The 22,141-nt window shown below is 41.8% G+C and overlaps 1 protein-coding gene across 1 annotated transcript in view; it reads right to left on the reverse strand.

Annotated features, from left to right (window-relative positions):
- Window positions 1–22,141, reverse strand: part of DCDC1 (doublecortin domain containing 1) — a 1,098,140-nt gene that overhangs the window by 686,780 nt on the left and 389,219 nt on the right. The window contains exon 9 of the mRNA XM_069223476.1: window positions 4,236–4,328. Coding sequence (XP_069079577.1) covers window positions 4,236–4,328 — 93 coding nt within the window. The remainder of the gene's footprint in view (window positions 1–4,235; window positions 4,329–22,141) is intronic.

Raw genomic sequence — 22,141 nt, forward strand, 5'->3', positions numbered from 1 at the left:
AGAAGCATCCATGCGGAAGCAGGCAGGCCTGGGAGGCAGAAAGACTCCCTTCAAACATGATCTGGCACTATGGGCTATCTTCACAAAAGGAGGCTTAGGTATGCATAGGTTGAAGGGGGAGTGCGCATTTGCATTGTACAGCAGACACCATACACAGTTTTGCTCTTCTTTCTCAGCGAAAACCCAGCACAGAAGAGTACTATGCTAGCTGGATGAGCTCAAGTAAAATACTTGATAGGTGAAATGTGTGCACCCGTGTGAGCATGTAAACATATGCAAGGCATACATCAGATGGTGTGTTTGATAGCCACATATAGTTGAAGGGTGTAACATGAGTACATCATACACTTGCCATCACATATTGTTAGCAATGTACTACTAATTCTACAGTTTATGCCCTGGAAGGTACCCCCAGCCCTCACTGCCCGCACCACCATTCACCACAACCTTTCAATGCCAGTCTGCTAATGATTAGCAATACTTTGAAATGTAAGTGCTTGCATTCATTGATTTACATTGTGGAGATGTTCAATCTGTACTTGCTTGAAGTCTGTAGTCAATAAAATACATTGGAAACTTTGAAAACATTAAAAAAACACTAGTTCTATTAGCACCATATGAGAAAATCATTTGTCTCTCTTCTAGACCCTGATCAATGTATATGCGTGGCATGTAGTACAGACTTTTTTAGATAATTATTTTGGAGCTCGATTTCTCTACGTTCCACTTATGCCAGACCACTGATTGCACTGGGAATCAGTTACACGTGCAATGCAATGGTGCGAATACAATGAATCCCCTTTAGACAACTGTTGGTTAGTTGGATGTAATACAACTTTCGCTGGGAACATACAACTCTTGTGCGCATAATTTCACACATGGAAAATGTGTGGTGGTGGTGTATTTTCTCTGATCGTTGTGAATGGTGCACAATGCACACACAATTGTTTTGTATGCAATACTACAGATGTTTTTATTTTGAAATAAGATTTTTTGAAAATCCAAGCCTTCACCTTTTTTTCTATAAATTGTTTAAAAGAGCTCCTCACTGATAAGTAAGTGTTGTGCAACTGTGAGTCAATTCATATGTAGTGGGCTGGAAAACCTTCCATAGGCAGCGCTTCCCTTCCAGAATTAGGCCCTCATTCTGACCTTGGCGGGCGGCGGAGGCCGCCCGCCAAAGTCCCGCCGTCAGGTTACCGTTCCGCGGTCGAAAGACCGCGGCGGTAATTCTGACTTTCCCGCTGGGCTGGCGGGCGGTCGCCTTCAGGCCGCCCGCCAGCCCAGCGGGAAAGAGGCTTCCACGATGAAGCCGGCTCGGAATCGAGCCGGCGGAGTGGAAGCTGTGCGACGGGTGCAGTTGCACCCGTCGCGTATTTCACTGTCTGCGCAGCAGACAGTGAAATACATTTAGGGGCCCTCTTACGGGGGCCCCTGCAATGCCCATGCCAGTGGCATGGGCACTGCAGGGGCCCCCAGGGGCCCCGTGACCCCCCCTACCACCATCCGGTTTCCGGCGGTCGGACCGCCGGGATCTGGATGGCGGTAGGGGGGGTCGGAATCCCCTCGGCGGCGCAGCAAGCTGCGCCGCCTTGGAGGATTCAATGGGGCGGCGGTACACTGGCGAGAGACCGCCAGTGGTGCCGGTCCGACCGCGGCTTTACCGCCGCGGTCGGAATCCCCATTGGAGCACCGCCGGCCTGTCGGCGGTGCTCCCGCGGTCCTCCGCCCTGGCGGTCTTTGACCGCCAGGGTCAGAATGACCGCCATAGTCTTGAAACGTTCACTTTTGCTGTGTGGGTGGAAGTCTGAGTTATGGTACTTCCATAATGAAATTACAAAGATAAATACGAGTTCAAGCGGGTCAGCAAACCAGCTGCCATAAACTGTACTAGGAAGGGTACGAATTTGTTCTCTGGGACATATGCCCGGAATCGTGATTGTCGCACAGAGAGAATTTAAATTAAAGACTATTAAAAAATGTAATAATGTTTTAGAAAATAATCAATGTATTTGCAACAAGGAGATGGACATTAGTTATATCATTCACTTGAAGGCCGAAGAACAGATCTCACTTTAAACTGCAGGTGGACTGGACTGGGAATTGAGAGCAGCCTTGCTCAGAATGTTCAAACCAGTCCCGTTCCCTTCTTCCTCTCGTGCTCTAGGTCTCTCTTTCCATCCACCCATTCATATTTATTTTCACTTTCTCTCTATCTTTCTATCTCCCTTTTGCCTCCACATCCCCTTTACCAGGGGAAATGCCCACTGGGATAAATGGCCCGTTCAGCCCTCAGTACATGATATGAGTGCAATAAAATACGGATATTCTGAGGCTATACAACCAAACAAGGTTGCCTGGAATCCAGACACCTGAATAAAATAGATGTATCACTTTTGTATCATACCAATTTTGTGCGATTAGTTCATTTATGGAATATGCTGTCAACTTAACAGCATGAGTGCATGCCAGAAGTAGACTTCATTTAATAGTCCTTCATGACCAAACCTCCTGCAGGATCCTATGATTAACCACTATGACTTGACGTTTGTAAGCTACCAAATTACATCAAAAAGAAACAATGTACTGAATGGGTTTTCTGTGAGCAGCTATCAGAGGAAAATCACAGCCAATAAGTGACTACACTAATAAAACTCCTACCCTCAACAAAGGTAGTTATTGTGTTTTATATCATCTGCAATTAGGAACATACCATTTCTAATCCAGTTATAGCACAGCATAGGACATAAACTAGGAATCAAACTTTGTCCCGTTGTCCTTGCAGGAGATGAGGTCCAGTGGGTAATTTGTACACTGTGGAAACCAGGGCTCTCTAAAAGTGAGTGCTTATTTTCCTACTTCACCAAACTGTGAAATTTAAAAACAATTTGGGGGTCATTATGACTTCAGCAGATGGAAAAGCCTGTCTGACAAAGTTCCGACGGGCAGGTTTCTGCCAGTGAGGCTGCCTTCCCTGGGGCCCCATTAAGAGTTTCCTGCAGCTGCTGCCCCTTCGGGAAACGTGACTCCGGCTCATATTAGAGCCAGAGGCAATGCTGTATTGCGTAGGGTGCACCAGCACCCATTGCGATGTTCACTGTCTGCTTTGCAGACAGTGAACATTATGACGAGGCTGGCCAGGGGGGCCCCTGCACTGCCCATGCCAAGTTCATGGGCAGAGCAGGCACCTCCCTAGGGCCCCCTGCACCAAGTCTCCACCAGCCTTTTCATGGCCGTGCTACTGCCATGAAACTGCTGGTAGAGTAGAGATTTGAAATCCCCAGGGCAGCGTGGCTTGCAGCGCTGCTCTGGTGGATTAGGATCGCCAGCACCGCCAGACCTACAAAAACCCATAATCTGGAGTTGCTGGCAGTCCCACTATAGCACCATCGCCACAGTCGTAATGTGACGGTCGGACCGCCACATTGGCAGCGGTCCAACCGCCAGGGTAGTAATGATCCTCTTTATAACATGTGATTCCATTGTTTTATGTGTGTGTTTGTGTGTGTGTGTTAATGTGTGTGTATGTATATGTGTGTGTGCGTGTGTGTTGTACTTAGATTTGTGTTTGGTGAGGTCTTCATTTTTTCTTTCTTTCATAGTTTAGCAAAATCTAAGATTGCTGTGACATATAACAATTGGAGCTAAATTGTGAGAGTATGTTTGTGGCTGATCTGTTGGAAAAATCCTGGTGCATTTTAACTCTCATGTGATACTGTGGCACAAAAGCCAGGTCCCATGAGTTATGTACGGAATGTAGCTGAAATACGAAGTAGGCAATAGCTTGATCAATTTTGTTCTGAAGAATATTGGATTGACTCTCTAAAGATTTGCTTTGCTTCATCATGAAATAATAGGGTAAAGTAAAAATAAAGTAAACATGACAATGGTTGGGCTATGCCACGCAGCCAAAACATAGATGTTGTATGTGTACTAAGTGTTGCAATCTATTGTTGATGGATCATGCAGCATTAATGTCAAAAACACAAACAAAATTCCCCTGAGGTTTCGGTCACTGTGAGCCACAAATATATTATTTAATGTAGCTTAAATTCTTAATCTACTAAAATAATCTGCACTACTCAAAAATGATAGATTTGGCCCTTGCTGGTGAATAATCAAATGTATTTATCAACACAATGTGACTATATTTAGCCCTTTTCACGCATTCACGAAACACTTGACCCTTGGAAGAATATTATTTTACAATTTTTTTAAGAACAGCATATTCTTACATCTTCATATGTTGCATGGAGCTCCTCGGCAGACATAGAAAGGATTGCTTTTTGAGTTACTTTTCCAGGGCCGTCATGAATTGCTACATTTATCTGCACAAAAAAGAAGAATTTTAGGAGAGGTGTATTAATTACATTTTTCAGAATGAAATCTGTGTAGTCATATTCATTTTATAGATTATGATTCTGAAGAAAGTACACAAACTACTTAGCGTGTATACACACAATCACTCGCAAAGAGAAGCAAAAAGCACTTGAATTGGCAGTTACTGTGTCAGAGAAGAGATAAAATACAAGAAACTTTTCATCTTGGTACTGTAATTACTGTGCCTGCATCTTATGGACACCTCATACTTTACAGTCATACACAACCCTTTTGACTTTCTAGTGAACCTTAGATATAGCCGAGCACCTGAACAGGCTGCAAGTCCTATCAGTGATGTGCAAGGTTGAAAGGCTGTAATGAATAAAATAGTGTGACAAAACAAATGCTTTGAATTGAAACTATATATGTTAGTGCTGTAAAAATCCTTATATAGATGTCAATTTTAATACTTTTGCAGGGTACTCCAAATTGTCCACAAAAAAAAACAGATTGTACTCCTATTGCATACTGTGGAAATCACTTACATATCACCTGTACATTAAAAAATAAACCATAGTGCAGCCTTTTGTCAGGAAACAACTACAAGGTGGTTTTCACATTGCCCACCTTAGAAAGGTGAAATGATCAGAGAGCTGCAAAACATGCTCCAAAAATACCTCCGCAGTGAACGTTACTAACTTTAGAAGTTCACAGGCTGACCAATCAAAGCATGTTTGGGTTGCAGTTCGAAATTTGGCACAGCAAAAAGCTAACTCACAATCAGGGACGACTGGTAACTCAAAGCAGCCCTGGGATGTTGGCGCATTTCACTTCACACACACAGAGACACAAATCCATAAGTGTGTAAACCAGTGTATAGAAAATGTTGACAAAGGGGACTACAAGGTGTAGGATTCACATCATCCATACTGGTAGGCATTTTTAATAGTGCCTGGTCTGGGGAAATATACGCTCAGGATTCAGAACGTAACATAGTGGTTAGGGTTGACTTTACTAATGCCAATTTATTTGTACCCAAACACACCCTTTTTAGCAAAATTAGGATAATCAAGTGCTGGGGAAAGAAATACTTTCTAACCTTTGCAATGCAGTTTTAATGCATCTCTTTGATGGCAGTTCATAGCTCATTGTGCTAGGCTATGATTGTAATTCATGAACTGCACAGTAACAAAAGGTTCTCTGTGACAAAAGCAGTATTCCACTGAGAACTATACATAAAATACTGTTCTGTGATCTGCCTGGTACATGTTCTTTGCAGCAAGCATATTAACGCTCTGTGCTACCTGACAAAACTCCGATCTCCCTCCAGCAGGTACATTAATCACCAGAGTCATCTTGGCACTTTTATTGTTGGTTGCAAATGGTTGGATATACAAGGAACTCTGCAGTGCTTTTAAAACTGCTGCACTGCAACAAAACCGGCTCCCAGTAGTAAAAACACCCTTCTCCCACCTTTCCACCCTCCTGGGGAAATGCCTGATGCCCGATACAGCCAGTCCAGCCCTGCTCACAGTGCAAACATCATTTGCCCTGCACTACATGTTGCATATCATAAACAAATAATGTAATCACAAATAGGGGGTGTCTAAGTCAAGGACTGTCAAAGGTGTTAACATAAAGGATTAGGATCCATTAAAACAGAATATGGTACACCAGCGTTATAAACATGTAGGACTGAAAACATGCAAACAGGAACAGTGTAATCATTTTCAGTATTTGTGTCACGTAAAATAACATTTTGTCACCTAGAGCTCTCCCCATACACTGACAAATGGCCATATCAATGTCTTTTTCAGTAACTGGGGCTACTACTAGGTGACACCCTCAAGATTCCTTCTTTCCTTTTACATAAGCTCTGGCGAGCCACATTTCAACATAAGATAGAAATATACAATCAACCTATGATGAAATAAAAAATCCAAATAGTTGGTTCAACTCTCACCAGTACACTGTCTATACAAACTAGTGTGCCATTGTGCACACCAAAAGAAAAATAAGAGATTCAACGGATTCCATACTAATTTAATGGCCTTCTAGATTTTAGGATAGCATACTTCCTTCGTGATCTCCTAGATTTTATGGATCAATGTACAACATTCTAGATTTCTGGATTCCATGTTCCTTCAGTGACCTCCTCAATGTCAGCATTCAATGCTCCTCTCAAGTCCAAAGAGATTTTAAGGTTCAATGTTCTAGTCATGGCCTCCTGTTTTTTTTTAACAACTTTAAATTAATAATGTAATCAAGCCAAAGGGACTGATTGATTGGAAAACATGCAAAATCTATGTTAAACTGCCTCACATGCCTGGACTGATCACATTGCCTAACATAAGAAGGAAAGGGCTTTTTTATAAAGAAATATAGCACTTGGGGATAAATGTGATAGAGATAAATACTATTTGTGTTTGGTGGAAAAGAATTCAAAACTTGAAGGTCTCAAAATGGAAAAACATTTGCATCCTCAACCTTTAGTTTTAACACCAGGATACTGAAGACTGCAATATATCTGGTGAAAAGGTTTAAAATGTTTAAAACATTTCCCAATTTTATTTCTGTGGGAATTCTTTTGGAATAGGTTGCGATCCAAACACAGAATCCTGTAATAGAAATTGATCAGAAAAATGTCATCTTCATGCCACATGACACTAAAGATGCTTTTAAAAGTTGAGGGTCATTAAGTTAAAGAAAACTTTTATACCTTTAAAAATGTTGGATTTATTTGTTCAGAGGTGCGTGCAACTTAAAATAAACATTGTGAATTTCATAAAAGATAAGGAATATTTATAAACGTCTAGCAAATAGTACCCATTTTGAAAAAAACATAAAATAAACTAATTCCTTTCAGAAAATGAGCTAACGTCTGATATAAACGTACATAGGTCTTTTACCCATTAATCACAGCTTTTCGAGGCTAAAACATTATTAGTTTATTTTTGTGGATCAGTCCGACCTTTTACACATCTCTTACACAAACAAGTAAATGTATTTATTAGTTTTAAACTCACAATGGCAATTTTATTAAACGTTTTAAATAGTCTGTAGATCAACAAAAAAAATGATACATGAAAATATAGAAAATTATTCATGCACGTTCAAAATTGCTTTTTTTATTATTTTTTGAATGCATTTAAAGTTAGGTCTGAATCAATGCTATTTTGCAGTGAACAATTTCTTCTGGTTTCTCCAAACATAGAATCGGCTTCTGGTAAGAAAAGCTTTAATATGCGGTTATGTTCAATGTGCCCAGCAACTGATAATGGTGCCATTTACAGTTCTCCCCTAACAGGCAGTATATTTCATCTACCCATAGTGCTAACGCACACTGCACACTGGTGAACATTTTACTCTAGAATTTCAAGAGACTTCTGGGCACAGCTGTACACAACAAGGAAGTGCTAGTTTTGGTAAAGGAACAAACACAAGCCACATTTATTATGCCCATCAATCCCAAAACTACCTTTGAAGCTTGAGTAGAAGAGTTTTAAATTTCTAGATTGGAAAAACAAAAACATTAGTTAATAAACTCCCACAGTAGGATCAAAGTCCAGTTGGGTATGAATTAAAGTGAATTTTTACAAGCATGCTTTAATAGTAGACTGGTTACATCTGAGGTGAGATAGAATACAATGAACAATTATTCTCAAACTCTCTCTCTGATATAGGCACACAGCGGGCAAGTTGGTGCCTTTCTGAATTCAAGCTTGTCTCAGGGCACCTGGTCCTGTTTAGGGGTGGGGACAAAAGAATGTGACCCCAGAAGTAAACATTATTCTGAAAAACTTAGAAATCTCTGATGGCTTCTCAAGGAACGTCGACAGCCTTAAACAGGTGCCAATAGCTCTATCAATTCTGGTCCTGTATTTGCTCCTAGGCCCCATGTCTATTTTAGCCAAGAGGCGGGCAAGGGAATTGAAATGGTAGCAGGGTAGTTCTGCAATGTTGCCTTCTCTGCGTAATCTCCATACATTTTTCACCTTTTGATGGATTGCCTGTTGCAAAATAATATGAATCTGCTTCACAACACACTAACTTTGTTTCACAGTGCCTTTGCCCTCTCCCTTCAACATGGAAACAAATGAGCTCCCTCTTGTTGCCTTATATAACTTTCTGTTTAGGGCATTTTAAGTAGGTTTAAGAAGTGCAGCATTGGCATGGAAGTTAAATGCCACATGTGAGCTGGAGTTTACAATTACACCGTCTGTAGGTATTACTGGAAATATATGGTTCCGAGGTACACATTTGTGGCCTGGTTGTCTGTAACTTAAAACCCTGGAATAAAACATGTGCTAAAAAAGTGTTCTGCCATGTAGAAAACCCTACTTTTCCATATTAGTTATGTCACCACTGAGCCCTAATTCTGTGTAAGGTGGAGTGAAAGTACTGCACAGAATGTTACTCATTCCAACTCAGAATGGGTATGCTTGTCAACAAGTGTTTTTTTTCTGGGTGTGAGAGAATCATAACTTAAATTTTCTTGGCCAGTAATTCCGAACAGAAAAGCACAGGAACTTTTGGTTGTAGCAGCAGTTTAAGATCAATCCCATTTTTGGTCAGAGAGGAGCATACAATACTTCACCCTACCAGAATAAAGCTTCCCTTCCCTACTGGAATGGTGCACATGCCACCTGTGAGACCCGCAAACATTTGTTGTTCTTATCACAAGTTCTGTGGGCAAATATAGACGCATGTTGCATAACCTCATTGCAGACAACAAGGTATTTTGTTTATTACTGAAACTTGGTTGGATGAGGCATGTGCACTAATTGTATCGTACCGAATACCAACAAAATACTACAAACTTTTGTTGAAACTCGGAGTGGGGGGGTTGAGAAAGACCTCTGGCCAAACTAGCAAAAGAACACCTTCTCTTTGATGAGTCAACGTTTGTTTTTAAGAACAAAGCAAAATCATTATTAGAGCCAGTTACTGTCTCCATCTGAACATGTTCTGATTTATAGACCTCCAAACACCAATAAAGATCCACATATACATAAAAAATGTACTTTTCTTTCAGCACATGAAAGGCTTGGGCAAAATACAGGGATTTACACTGGACCTCATTTTGTCCTAAAATCAAATTCCTACAGAATACTAGATTCATGGTGTATTATGATCAGATTATCACGGCAACTTCCACCTGTTGAAATGAGTAGGCTAAAAAGTACACAAAGGCTGTTATAGATGACATCAGCAAGATATGAGAAAAACATAAAAATAATGGGCGGAAAGTGTGAATAAATCTCAGCCACCAGTAAATACTTAGGGTCGAATCCCAGTCCATTGTTTTCTTGCACGCCATGCCACTTCCCACAGGAACCAGGCATACACAAATCAGCTCTGGCCCTGCTCTAATAGGATCAGTTTAGCACAAAGATTTGCAGACATTTCACTGTGGGCAAACACCAACATACACTTGGTGCCGGTGTTTGGCCCTCAGTAATTGCTGTTTTTCTTCTTTTTCTGAGGGGTTAACCCCCCCGCTCACCGATTGTCCTCCCTGTCCTGCCCATGAGCGTTTCACCCACTCCAACTTCAGCATTGTTTAATTTGGTGCTGCAGTACAGGCGGTGAAATGTCCATCTTCAAAACAAACTGCCAGCCCAGGTCCCCTTTCTGCATGAACACAGGCAAACCCAGAACAGTTTCAGTATGGTTAGGCCATGAAGTGAGGTATAACTTGGCTCCTGAGGCACAGTGAGAATGAGCACCATGTCTGGGAATATCTATCCCACCCAGGGCACAGCATTGAGGCAAACAAATAAGCAATGGGGTCATATATGTCAGATGTGAGTCGTCTTCAAAAGCAACATAAAAGTGCTATATTTATACCAACTTTGCACATGGAGAATTTAGTAATAAAAATCAAACATTTTGGTGTGATGATTCTTCAAAAATGCAACAAGTAAACAAAGATCAAAAAAGGTTGGTTTTCTGAAAAGATCTAGTAATCTAAATTAACAAAAAAAATGACTAGAAATTGAATGAAGGAAAATCTACATCCAAAATCATAAAGCAATCTGTGTTCTTTACTTGGTGCTCGTGGCCCCTGGAGAACCTTGACTGTAAATTAGAAAAAACTACCAAGTTGGTGTCTTGGAATGTAGCTGGTCTAGCTTCTACATTATCTAGTCCAGAGTGGTTTCATTTCATAGACCAGTTGGATCCTTGCCTTTCTCAAGAGACATGGGGTCTGATTACGACCTTGGCGGAGGGGATTACTCTGTCACAAACGTGATGGATATCCCACCTGCTGTATTACAAGTTCCATTCTATCCTATTGTAATGTGGTGGACGGGATATCCATCACGTTTGTGATGGAGTAATCCCTTCCTCCAAGGTCATAATCAGGCGCATGGTCTCTTAAAACCTCTCTTTCGTCCAGGAAGATGTATCATGTGGGAAGGGCTTGTCATTCAGCTGAGTCACAGTTTGGGCTAGTATAACTTTAGTCTGTGTTATCAAGGAGATTGAGTTGGGGGTCACAGGACATTCTATGTGTTAGATTGACCACTCACCTGAATTAAGCCTATTATATCAATATTGTCTACTGTAGACATGTGGAGGGTAAAACTGAGTCCCTGGTTGTAGATCTACTAAATGCCCACATAGCTGCACTACCTGCACCAGTGAGGACAATTGTGGGGGCAACTTTTATTGCCAATTTGTACCATTACATGCTCACTGTGTGGCCCTAACAGCAGAAGAGGATAGTGTTTGGTCCTTTCTGAGGATTGAAATTCCTCCCATTAAAAAATGGTCACCACTGGTAGTGCAAATAAGTGTACTTACCCTTAGTCAGGGCTTGCATGCGTGCAATAGCAGAGTGCCTTCTGACAAAGACGGCAGTCATACATTCAACTGTATTCACAACACAAGCCTCATTGACTATATTCTGTTGAGCGTAAGCCAATGGCCCTGCTTTACTGACATGAGCATAACACCACGACACAATAGCAAACATAATGCTCTTGTCCTAGTCATTGGGTTATCATTACATCTTAATTCTAAAAGCTGCACAGAAACACATGGCAGAAGGCTTAGATTGACGAATAACAAGCGTAGAGTCAAATGGAGCACCTTGAAGTACTCCAAGAAGTCTGTTGGGGAGATCTATAGCTTGTAGCAAGCTGAATGGAGGGTATAATATCAACTGATCTAGGGTGAGATCTACGGGAGTATCTAGAAGGGGTATGCATGGTAGACAACCAGCTGTTCCTTAGCTAATTAATTTATTTTATATAGAGAATAGGTGGGTAGCCAAAAGGATGAGCCCTCCCTCATGGTACAATAGATAGTGCAGAGGTGCTAGGATAGCCCAGGTCAGTGCAATAAAAAAGCTTGACAGATTGCAGATTCAAGACTCCAGGCGGGCCTATAGAAAAACCACCATGGAGGCGGAAAAAGGAATGTGGGAGTGTGAAAATGAGAGGGTCTAGCAGCTACCAGGAGGAAGGACCACCAACACTTCTGGAACATAGTGTCAACTGGAAGGGAAGATGGCTTCTGCCCAATTGAGAATTACATCCAAGCAAGCTATTGGGCTGTTCACTTTTCTAGTCTTTATTCCCTGCCCGGAGACCCTGAGGATCACGACAATGATCAGGCAGGGCTAACGGCTGGTTGCCCACCATGTGGACACAGAGTGGCCTGGATTTCCATCTCCATGATGATGTTGCAGGGGCCTACGATTCCAGTGGCTCAAAATGAGGCCTCGACTGAAAGACCCTTTAAAGTTAGCATGGCCATCAAAAGAATCATCCCTGGCAAAGCCCCACAGTTACATCAGGTCCCTGGAGACTTGTTTTTGGATGAAGTCGACATCTGGAGCTGCTGCTTTTCAGGGACCTTCAATGCCATAATGAGAGGGGCTCCATTCCTCCAACCTGGGCAGGGGCTGGAATCATTCCCATCTTTAAAACGGGCTCCCAAGACTCACCTTCAAACTATAGACCCATAAGTCTCACATGTAGCTCCCAAAAATTGCTTAGTAGGATCATTCTAGACAAACTTCCGGATTGATTGACCACGAATGAAATTCTCATTCCTTTGCGAGCGGGCTTCCGAGAACACAGAAGCAGTATTGACCAAGTGATCCAGTTCCAGTTGTTGTTTTGGAAAACTGTTACTTTAGCTAGTGAACATCTTTATGTTGTCTTTGTGGACTTGTAATCTGCGTTCGATCAGGTTACGAGATCCTCTCTCTGACAGGTGCTTTCTGAAATGGGTCCCTAGGCACCTTCAGGACAGTATGACCAGACTCCATGAAGGCAATTTTGCGCAGGTCAGATGTGGTCAAATGGGCAAACTAACCAATCCAGTTCCAGTCAACAGATGTTAGGCAGGGTTGTGTTCTTGCACCCACCCTGTTCACACTATACAGTAATGGTCAAGTCTCATTTCTGGAGCAATGCGGCAACGACACCCCAGCTTGGCTAATATGAAGGTCCCTGCTCTCATGTTTGCTGATGAAACACTACTTCTCTCCAAATTTCTTATGGGCCTCCAGAGACTACTGGATCAGTCTGAATGCTTTTGTAGGCAAAGGGTTTTGGAGGTTAATGTAAGGAAAACCAAGTTCATGATTCTGAACCTGTGTCGTTCAACTAGACCCAGTCGTAAGCTAATGGGGACCTCTCTGGAGTGAGAACGTACTTTTGTCTATTTAGGGATCACGCTTATGGAACAGTTAGACTGGTGCACTCATGTAACTCAGCGTAAGCTCAAACTGGAACAAGTTGCATGGGATATTGTAAAAATGTCCCAAGGATCCCAGTTTCATCCTGTCTCATGGGTCATTCAGATCTAAAATCATCAGGCCTTAGGATCAGCTCTGTGTGATGCTGAATTATGGGGACATAAGGATGTGAATTCATCACTAATAGCGGAAAACCAATTCATGCAGCAGCTGACAGGGTTGCCTATCAGAACTCCCCCCTCAGACTGGACCTTGGGTCTGGGGCAACCCAGAGAAGGCTAGGGTAATTTTTAAGATGCTCATTAAGTCCATCTATTGACTACATAAAAATGCTACAATATACTCCCAGATAAAGCTTGGCTCTCTAACCAATGCTTTCTTTACAGTAAAGGACTCCTTTCTTAGAGAGCAAATTCTGGATGAGATCGAGCCAGCTTCAGCCAGAAGGCTGTTTTTGTATTTCCTGTATGGGACTTTGTTCATTCATTGCTTTAACTTTCAAATGGGCGCGTGGGACCAGGGTGGAGGATTGCCAGAGGCCATCTTGTGGCAATGCTAAAGAAACACTCAGGCATGTTATTTCCTTCTCTCTGGCCTATCAGAGAAGTAGAAAGACCTGGATATTACCTCTGTGCCCCAATCTGGATGTGAGAGAAAATAAGGTGGCCTTAAGATTTATCAAATCTGGCTCCGGTCCTCTGATGGTTTTTGCATTCCCCCGCTTTTTGACGTCAATTTGGAGAGTTAGACAAAAACTGTGTACCCTCAAAAAATCTAAGATAGCACTGTTGTATGTATTGTACAAAATATGCTGTACTGACTTCACTCCATACTTTTCCAAATGGACTAATCTATTTATGCAATTGTTTTGAATGTTGCATTGTGTATAAAGGTTTTAACAGATACATATTTTATGTTTTTGTAAACTGAACATGTTTTTTATGTTTTAACGTGACTTCTATTGACAATGCTATTTTTGCATGTGCTTTTATGGCATTACTGCAGAAATAAAGCTTGCTAGTAGTATAATAGGAAAACTGTCATTTAAAAAAACATTAGTGAAGCCACCGTAAATTCTCAGTAGAAACTATAGCTTTGTTTTAAATGAGAACTGTAAGTCTGAGTTAAAGAAAGCAATAATCCCAAGATCACAAAAAATATGGGCTTCAAATGCAAACTCCCCCCCCGCAAAATCTGAATATTTCATTTGGAAATTGAGAAAAACATAAAATGTGTGCCACAAAAAGGAAGTAACAATAGTCTGTTAGGTGTATACCTAGACTGGTCCGCCAAAGTTTTAATCTAAACAACTCTGAAAAACTATTGATATTTTCAAAAAGAGCACAACATCTGGTGCATCTCCAGACCTGTGTCTTGTTTTTAAACTGATTTTATAGATGAACCCAATGAAGGACCGAATGCTAAAAATATGGACAGTTCAGTTTTTGATGGGATTTTTAGAGGGTGAAAAATCGGTAAGTGGGGAGATAGCAGGACATGTGAAGCTGTGCAGACAGAAGTGTCTTTGCTTGCTTGCATGATTGGAGCTTATTCTAGATTCCTTGGTTAAAAGAAGAGAAGGTTTGCTGTCTTCTTCTTGCACCTTTTGGATTCTAGTCATGGCATATTGTAGGATGCTTATGTTTCAAACTTGGCGAGGAGGGAGCGTCTTGTTGGGTAGTTTGTAAATTATGCAGTGTGTCGTAAAGGTAATGTGGCTGCATGTGTGATCATGCCGAATCTCCAGAGGCTTGTGCATGAAAGATGATTTTCAGAAGAACAATGTGGCATTCTGGCAGTCGTATCACCTGTGTATTGTTTTCAACAAGGTGAAAAAGGGTAAGATCTTGCCTCTCACTTTTGATCACTGTTTTCTGAGGCAGAGATCATGTGGTTTGCATATATGTCAATCTTAAAGCAAAGGGAACATTCATTACAAATGCCAACTGACATGGTACTGTGCTAAGCCATTTAGATGCATTGATATGAGTCAGTCCTGATGTTGCGGTTTAGTCTTGGGTGCATTGAGGACAAATTAAATTTGTACGGACTTGACTTTGAAGTTGGCCATAGACATGCAATCTTAGAAGATGGTGATGTCGTTCTCGAGTACAAATATCTCAGAATATAGCTGGAGAATATTTATTTTATTTTTCAGAGTAACGTGAACAGAAATAAAAGACAAAATATTGGATTTTTTTTTAAAACCTGTTTTATGAATCCTTGTTAATTTAGCTTACATGTTTCTGCCATGTCATCGGCCTTCCTCACGGCTCTTGTGATCCCTACCTTAACTGCAAAAGGATTCACATGCATTGTATACGCCTAAAGCTCGTACACTTGTTTTTTGTGAAGGTTATTTACCCTCATTTGCGGTTGATCCCACTACAACAGCTGGGAGAGCGCTCCTTCCTGTAGTCATACATGGGTCAAGGGTCTGGTGCCTCTGAATAGCTATTGGTTAGCCCGGCTCCACCAAGGTTAGTTATGCCAGGGTACTCCAAACATAAAATAAATATTCTTTGGGTATACCTAGAGATACTTTTGTAATCGAGATCCTTGCTTATGTCCGATAAAAAAAATATTTTGACCTCCTAGCAAATCATGCTGAGTCCGTCTAAGTGGCATTCAGCTACTCAGATGGGGACAAGACAGCAAGGATGAGCCTGCCACAAGGATAAGTAGGTGAGGTGTCTTGTCTCAATATCTCTAGATACTTATGATATTCCTGGATAACATCAAATGTGAGCATAGGTACACACACATTTGATGGGATGACTTATTGGGACACAATCTATCTGTGTGCTTGTTTCTCTGGTTAGAAATGAACTGCATCACTAGGGGAATGTTCATAAAGGAAGGAGTATCTGAAAACAGAGTTTCAGGTGGCTGTGATGTATAAAACATAGAAAATTGGTTTCTTTCATTAGAACTAGAGGTGGTAATTTAATAAATGTCTGCAATCATTGCATTTGACTGGTATTTCCCCTATGCAGCTCTTTCTAGAACTTGTAAGAATTTGTGTAGCATGCAAAATATTTCAAAGCAGTTATAGACCTGTTTGGTGAGGTGGTCATTGGGTGCCACAAGTAAAACCATATTTGTAAGAAATTAGGTTATTCGTTGAGGGTGATGAAAGCCCCACGCAGGTAACAGCCACAGTCCTTGTCGAGGTGAGCCACAAAGCCCTCTAAATGAACCTGTGCTTAACCCTCTATTAGGCTGGTACAAAGCAGTCAGGCTTACCTTAGAGACAATGTGTAGCACCAAGAGGTAGAAAGCCCGCTAGTGGGTATCTGGGTGCACTAGACCTGGGGAAAGTCACAAGTTCAAGTCAACCACCAATGGGCGCAGGTCGGTTACAGGGACCAGGTTAGTCCCACTGAAGAGTTATCCTCTCAAGTCCAGCACAGAACACTTCACATTGAAGGATGAGGAGGAGGGTTTTAGTGAAGAGCAGGTAGAGCATTGTGAACAATTGTCACTGCAGTGCAAAGAGCAAGTCGTTGCTGGAGCTATTCATTGGTTGATCATCACAGGCTGTCACTGCCAGTGCAAAGTACAGGTCTTGTATTGCTGGTGGTTGCAGATGGTCGCTGTCAGCATGAAGGTCAGGTTCCACTGGAACTTTGCATCAGTGGTTGTCACTGGCAGCAAAATGTTCAGGATTTTCACCTTTTTCATCAGGAGGAGTTTACAGTGATGTCAGCCAAGGGTCTAGAACCTGGGGGGCAGCCATTGGGGATCGGGACTTAATTCAGAAGAGGCCAGCAGCAGGGCTCAGGCAGATCTAGTTGGTGCTGATCAGCTGGGCAGCTGCAGGTAGGCCTCTTGAAACTTGTTGTGCCACCTGTTGGGCACTGTCGCTCTCACAGGAGGTTAGCCAACTGACCCCTGGAGTCACTCAGAGTAGACTGGGATCAAGGCAAACATGGCCAGTGTTCCTTCTTCAGACAGCAAGGCAGTCCTTCAAGCAGCTGGTAAGTCCTTTCATCAGTACAGCAGTTTGCTTTTGAATCTTCCACACATTCAGGGGTGTTCTGGTGAGAGGTTCTGAGGATCCCATTTTATATGTGGTGCCAACCTTCATGGGGGAATTCCCTGAATACTGTCTAAAAACTTGTTTTGGTAATTTCTTCCCCTTCTCCTGGCTCCAAACTGGCTAGGGTGGCCAGAGACAGGGCAGGCCTGGTGTCAGGTTCCTCTGTGTGGAGGCAGGGCCCTTAGAAATGTAATCAAGGCAGGAGACAGCTCCTCGCCATTAATCCTGACAGAAAGACCCTCTCCCCTCAGACCTAGGTTTCCATTGTCTCACTGAATGCAATACACAAACCCCAACAGCACAGCCTTTCACAGTCATGCAATCCAGGACACTGGCAGAAAGGCACAGTTGATTGGGACAAGAAAATCCCAACTTTCTGAAAGTGGCATTTTCAAAATTGTAACCTTAAAATTCAACTTCACCATTAAATAGTATATTGAATTATAATTAATTTGAGTGTAGACAGCATATCTCTATCAGCTCCCAATCTGAAGATAGTATGTATTGGTTGTAGTAAGGTAACCCAGTGTTATTCTATGGGAGAGCTAGGCCGTACAAAAGTGAAAAACAACTTTAAGAGTTTTTTACTGCCAGGGTATGTAAAACTAAACTCATGTCATACTTTTTAAATATGATGTACCCTGCCCTGTGAATCTTTAGGGCCTATAAGAAGGGTGACTTACAAGTATTAAAAAGGAAGGTTTAGACTTGGCAAAAGTTGTATATAGCCAGGTTGAAATGGCAGTGGTAGGTGTGGGACATGTTTTAAAAATGCTACCTTAGTGATTTGCACAATGGGTGCTGCAGCCGACTAGGAGCATTTATTTAACAGGGCCTGGGTACATGTAGTACTATGCACTAGGGACTAATATGCCTACTAAACTTTCCTATCAGGGATATGCCAATTGCACAATGACATAGGAAGAAAGCACAAGCACTTGGTTAGAAGGGAAAAGTGCACAGAGTGCTAATGCCAACAAAAATGATTTCAGCCACAGAAGGCAAAAAGCTAGGGGTGGCGCTGCGAAAAGGGCCAGGTCCAAATGTGTTATAATAAGTTAGGAACTCAAATCAAAAGGAAAGTTGCTGCAGTGGTAGGGCTGTAACTGAGGTGAGTGTCCCGGAGTTAAATAGAGGGTCGGGGGGATTTAAGTACTGGGTCCAGATTTAGGACTTACATGATTGTCAGAGGGTAGAATAGTGATATTCTTCTTGGCATTATAACCTTAGTAGGGACAGTGAATCATTAATGGACTGATTATGTAAATTTACTGTGAGTAGTCAAGCCAGATTTCAACCACATTGCACCATCAATCATGAACACATGCAGAGGTCAATGACATTGTATGTCCTTTTTTATTTTACCTGTCAGTTTCTTTCCCACAGCAAACTTTCGGAATTCACACACTACTGTTCAGTCAGATTAATATATTCTATGTTTAGTTATGCTAATCAGCCTAAGGACCACCTAAAATATGATATGTGGGTGAATGAGCAGAGAGGATTCCTCATTTCATTACATTTCATGGTTCTATGATAGATGTAGAGTGAGGTGGCTTTCTCACCAGTAATGGCTGTCTCTGTTTTACATTTGTGTTATGTAGGCTGTGCGTACATGTAGGTCCTGCACTGATTTCTGTGTATTTATTTCAGGTGTGGTGTGCATAATTATACATAAAGTACTCTAAATACTGCTGAAGGGGGTTGTCATTGTTTATGGGGTTGTTATCTAAAGCTAGGAGAGATCACACCCTTTATTTATAAGAATGTGTCTTACTTAAATTCCATTCCATTGTATCTGATAGTCTGGTGATGGATGTAGTGCTATTTTGCTAGCTTTGTGGGGCAGCTCATGCTTCACAATTTTGCTATTGGATTTGATATGAAATTCCTTACCGATATTTTCTTTAAGAAAATAAGTGTGACAATACTCACAGACTTCAGATGATTAGAGGATTGTAAACTGGAACGAGACTATAATGTTTTTCATTGAAAGAATGGCTTCTGAGATAGGTGGTCACCGAAGTTGTTTCACTGTGTTGGGTCAGCTCTGACACCTCTGGAGATTGTTGAAGCTCTCCCTTCTGTTGGGCTTCCAGCACAATGCGTTGCCTACATTCGTTGGCTTAGATCTGTACTACAAACCGACTGCTACATTTGCACAGAGCAGAGGGGGGAATAGATTTAATTATTTGTGGTAATTCTACTTTTGCAGGGAAACCAGAGCCACTTACCTAATATAAATATTTGTTTTGCAATCTGCAAAATATAATCAATTTTATAATTCGCTGTATTTGCTTGCTTTAAAAAAAAAAAGGAACAAAAATAAAAGAAACTCTACACCTTGCACATAAAAGAGATGTGAACGCATTTGTAGTCGTGTCCGTTCGACTTTTGTAAATAATACAATATTGCAATCTCAGTTTACTCTAATAGTATTAAATTAATCAATGTATGGGATATATATAAATAATCTTCGTTAACTAGATGAGATAGGAATCCTGTTGTTTCCTTTGCGGTGATGCTCTAGAAGTGTTAGCTTACTTCCTAACTTGTAAACACAAATGCTAATTTTATTTTCAGTTCACGCTGTCCTAAGAAAGGAAATAGCACAACGGGAGTCGACATCGAGCCCTGAAAGTGTCCTAATAGCTGGGCGGATAAGTGCTCAGGTTTCATCCACTGGACATCCCCGGGGACAGATAATGAGGCAATGAGTCGAGAAAGCCGAAGACCGACACAATCACTCAATGGGCTTCTGGGTCTGAGCGATGATTCAGCCCTCAGCCATGTATATTCGATTTTTAATTCCTAATTCCTTGTTTCAGTTCATTCTAGTCTACGTTTTTAAACCTTAGCCCTCGTTTGTTACTTTTGTGATCGAAAAAACTGTCACTTGACATTTTTTTGCCCCGGCAGATTTTGTTATTGATTACCGCACCACACAAACTACAAAAAAACACGAATGTAGGGCCGGGAAGGGAGCTGCTCGCGCGGGTGAGACAGGCAGGTTTTGAAAAACGTCCAGAGCTGTTCTGCTTCAATCATTTTCTGCAAAAATGTTCGTATCGATATTGGCGTCGTTAATGGATTGTTCGTGTTTGATATTCTAAAATTAAGTAGTTTTTGTTACAAACCTGTACAAACAAAAGCATCGCCTATTCTTCCCTTACTTTGCATTAAGTACAGACTCCTGAAATGTTTAAAATCTTAGCAACTGCAATCAACTTCCGAATGCCTTGTGGCTCTTGAATGGCGTCCCTTTGTGTTTTTTTTCTAATAAATAGCTGAAATAATAGAGTGGGTAATGTGTTTTAAAATGACCTTTTTGGTATAATTTTTATTGTAAAATGGCACACTGTGCGGCGGTTCATTTCATTAGCAGTTAATATTAACACAGTCCTGTCAAGGAGTGTTCGATGTTTTTTCAACACCACAGTTAGGGGTGAAACACGACTGGGGTGAATGCGCACATTTACAATGCAACCTTTGCGGAAAGAGGCTTTTTTGGGGAGGTCTGCTCCTAGAAGTGATTGCATGCATGGGGCTGAAATTGTCGTCCAAAATGCCATGTTGTCAGGACGAGCAGCAGAGGGCCTCTCCATGGCACCATTGCCCACAACAATGTTACTGTCGGCCGTCGCCAGTGGGTGCTCCTTGGCCAGCAGCGATCACATTGTACGAGGCACAAGCTTACAAATCTGGCAAGCTCGGAGAGGAGTGTGCACTTAGAGGCATGTCATTTCTAAATTGCCTTTTTGAATTCTATTAACAATAATGAATATTACAATTCACAAGGCTTCGCCGAGTAAAGGCTAACCCTTTCTCACACATTTAGCTCTATTTATACTTAACTGCCACTTGATTTTACATAATTATTACTGTAGAGAATATTTACACTCTCCTTTTGATTAATATTATGTTTAAGAGCAGCATGAAGAGTCCTAGAACCATAACATTTGAGAGCGAATCTGCTTTTACGTTGTGGTAATGACAAATCGTGCTAAAATTCATGTTAGCATCCCTGTAACAACCAAGCCAAAAAAGAAGGTATCTCTCGTTCTCAGCCATTAGCTCTTTTTATTTTGCTGGTCCCCAGCCTGACCCGGTCTGCGAAGCTGCAAGTAGGCAGCTGTGATTGCAGTACAGATTTCACACAGTGTAATTACTGCAGTGACACTAGGACTGAGAGGTACAAAGAAGGGAAAAAAAGAGGCCCTACAGGTTATTAGCACTAAACACTGGGAGAAATCAAACGGAGAGTCAATGCGTAATTTCGAGGCCTATCAAGCCTCATCAGGAACAGCAGGGAGGAAAGTGCTGCAGTTCATCATCTCACTCTCTGACTTTTGTTGAAAATTACAGTAATTAAAAAGGAGCTAAGTACTTCTCAGGCAAGGGGTCTTTTCTTTGCCCATCACCTTTTAGTTGGCTGCTGATTCCGTGTGACCTTTTCCCTGGCTCTGTCTATCGCAGTCAACACAGATCTTTGTTGCGCCGCGCGCTGAGGCCTAATTACTATCCGCGCGGCGATTCGGTATTGATCAGAAAAGGTGGCACCGCCAAATAGGAGTGCCAACACTGTGGCCCGGCAATCGAAAACTAATTCCAGCCCCATAGAAGCATCCCTTCCATACCACTTATTAGCGGCAGCTGTGATGTTACCCAATCGATACGCATCGCGGAATTGCTTCTTTGACTAAAAAAGCATTTGTTTGTGGAGTTGGGGACAATCTGTGGCCTCTGACTTCAAAAGACTTCATGCAAGTGTCATCTGCCAACGTGAGTGCATTGTGGGCTGGCCCAAGTAACACGCGCTATTGTTAAGTTGTCCTGGGATGCGGGTTGCTATACAGTGCATGTGTTCACATTTAGGTTGCCACCAGGATATATACCATGAAAGGTGACACAATGGGAGCACCGGTTTGTAATGGTGGTGATAGTTTTGTTTCTGACATCAACAGCCTGTATGCGCACATTATAAAGGATTAAGTGGCGTTAAGGCCAGTACAATTACTGCTGTACAAAATAATGTTGTGCTGCACGTGATCGCCATCAGTGTA

Source organism: Pleurodeles waltl, chromosome 3_1, assembly GCF_031143425.1.
Source record: "Pleurodeles waltl isolate 20211129_DDA chromosome 3_1, aPleWal1.hap1.20221129, whole genome shotgun sequence".
NCBI lineage: Eukaryota > Metazoa > Chordata > Amphibia > Caudata > Salamandridae > Pleurodeles > Pleurodeles waltl.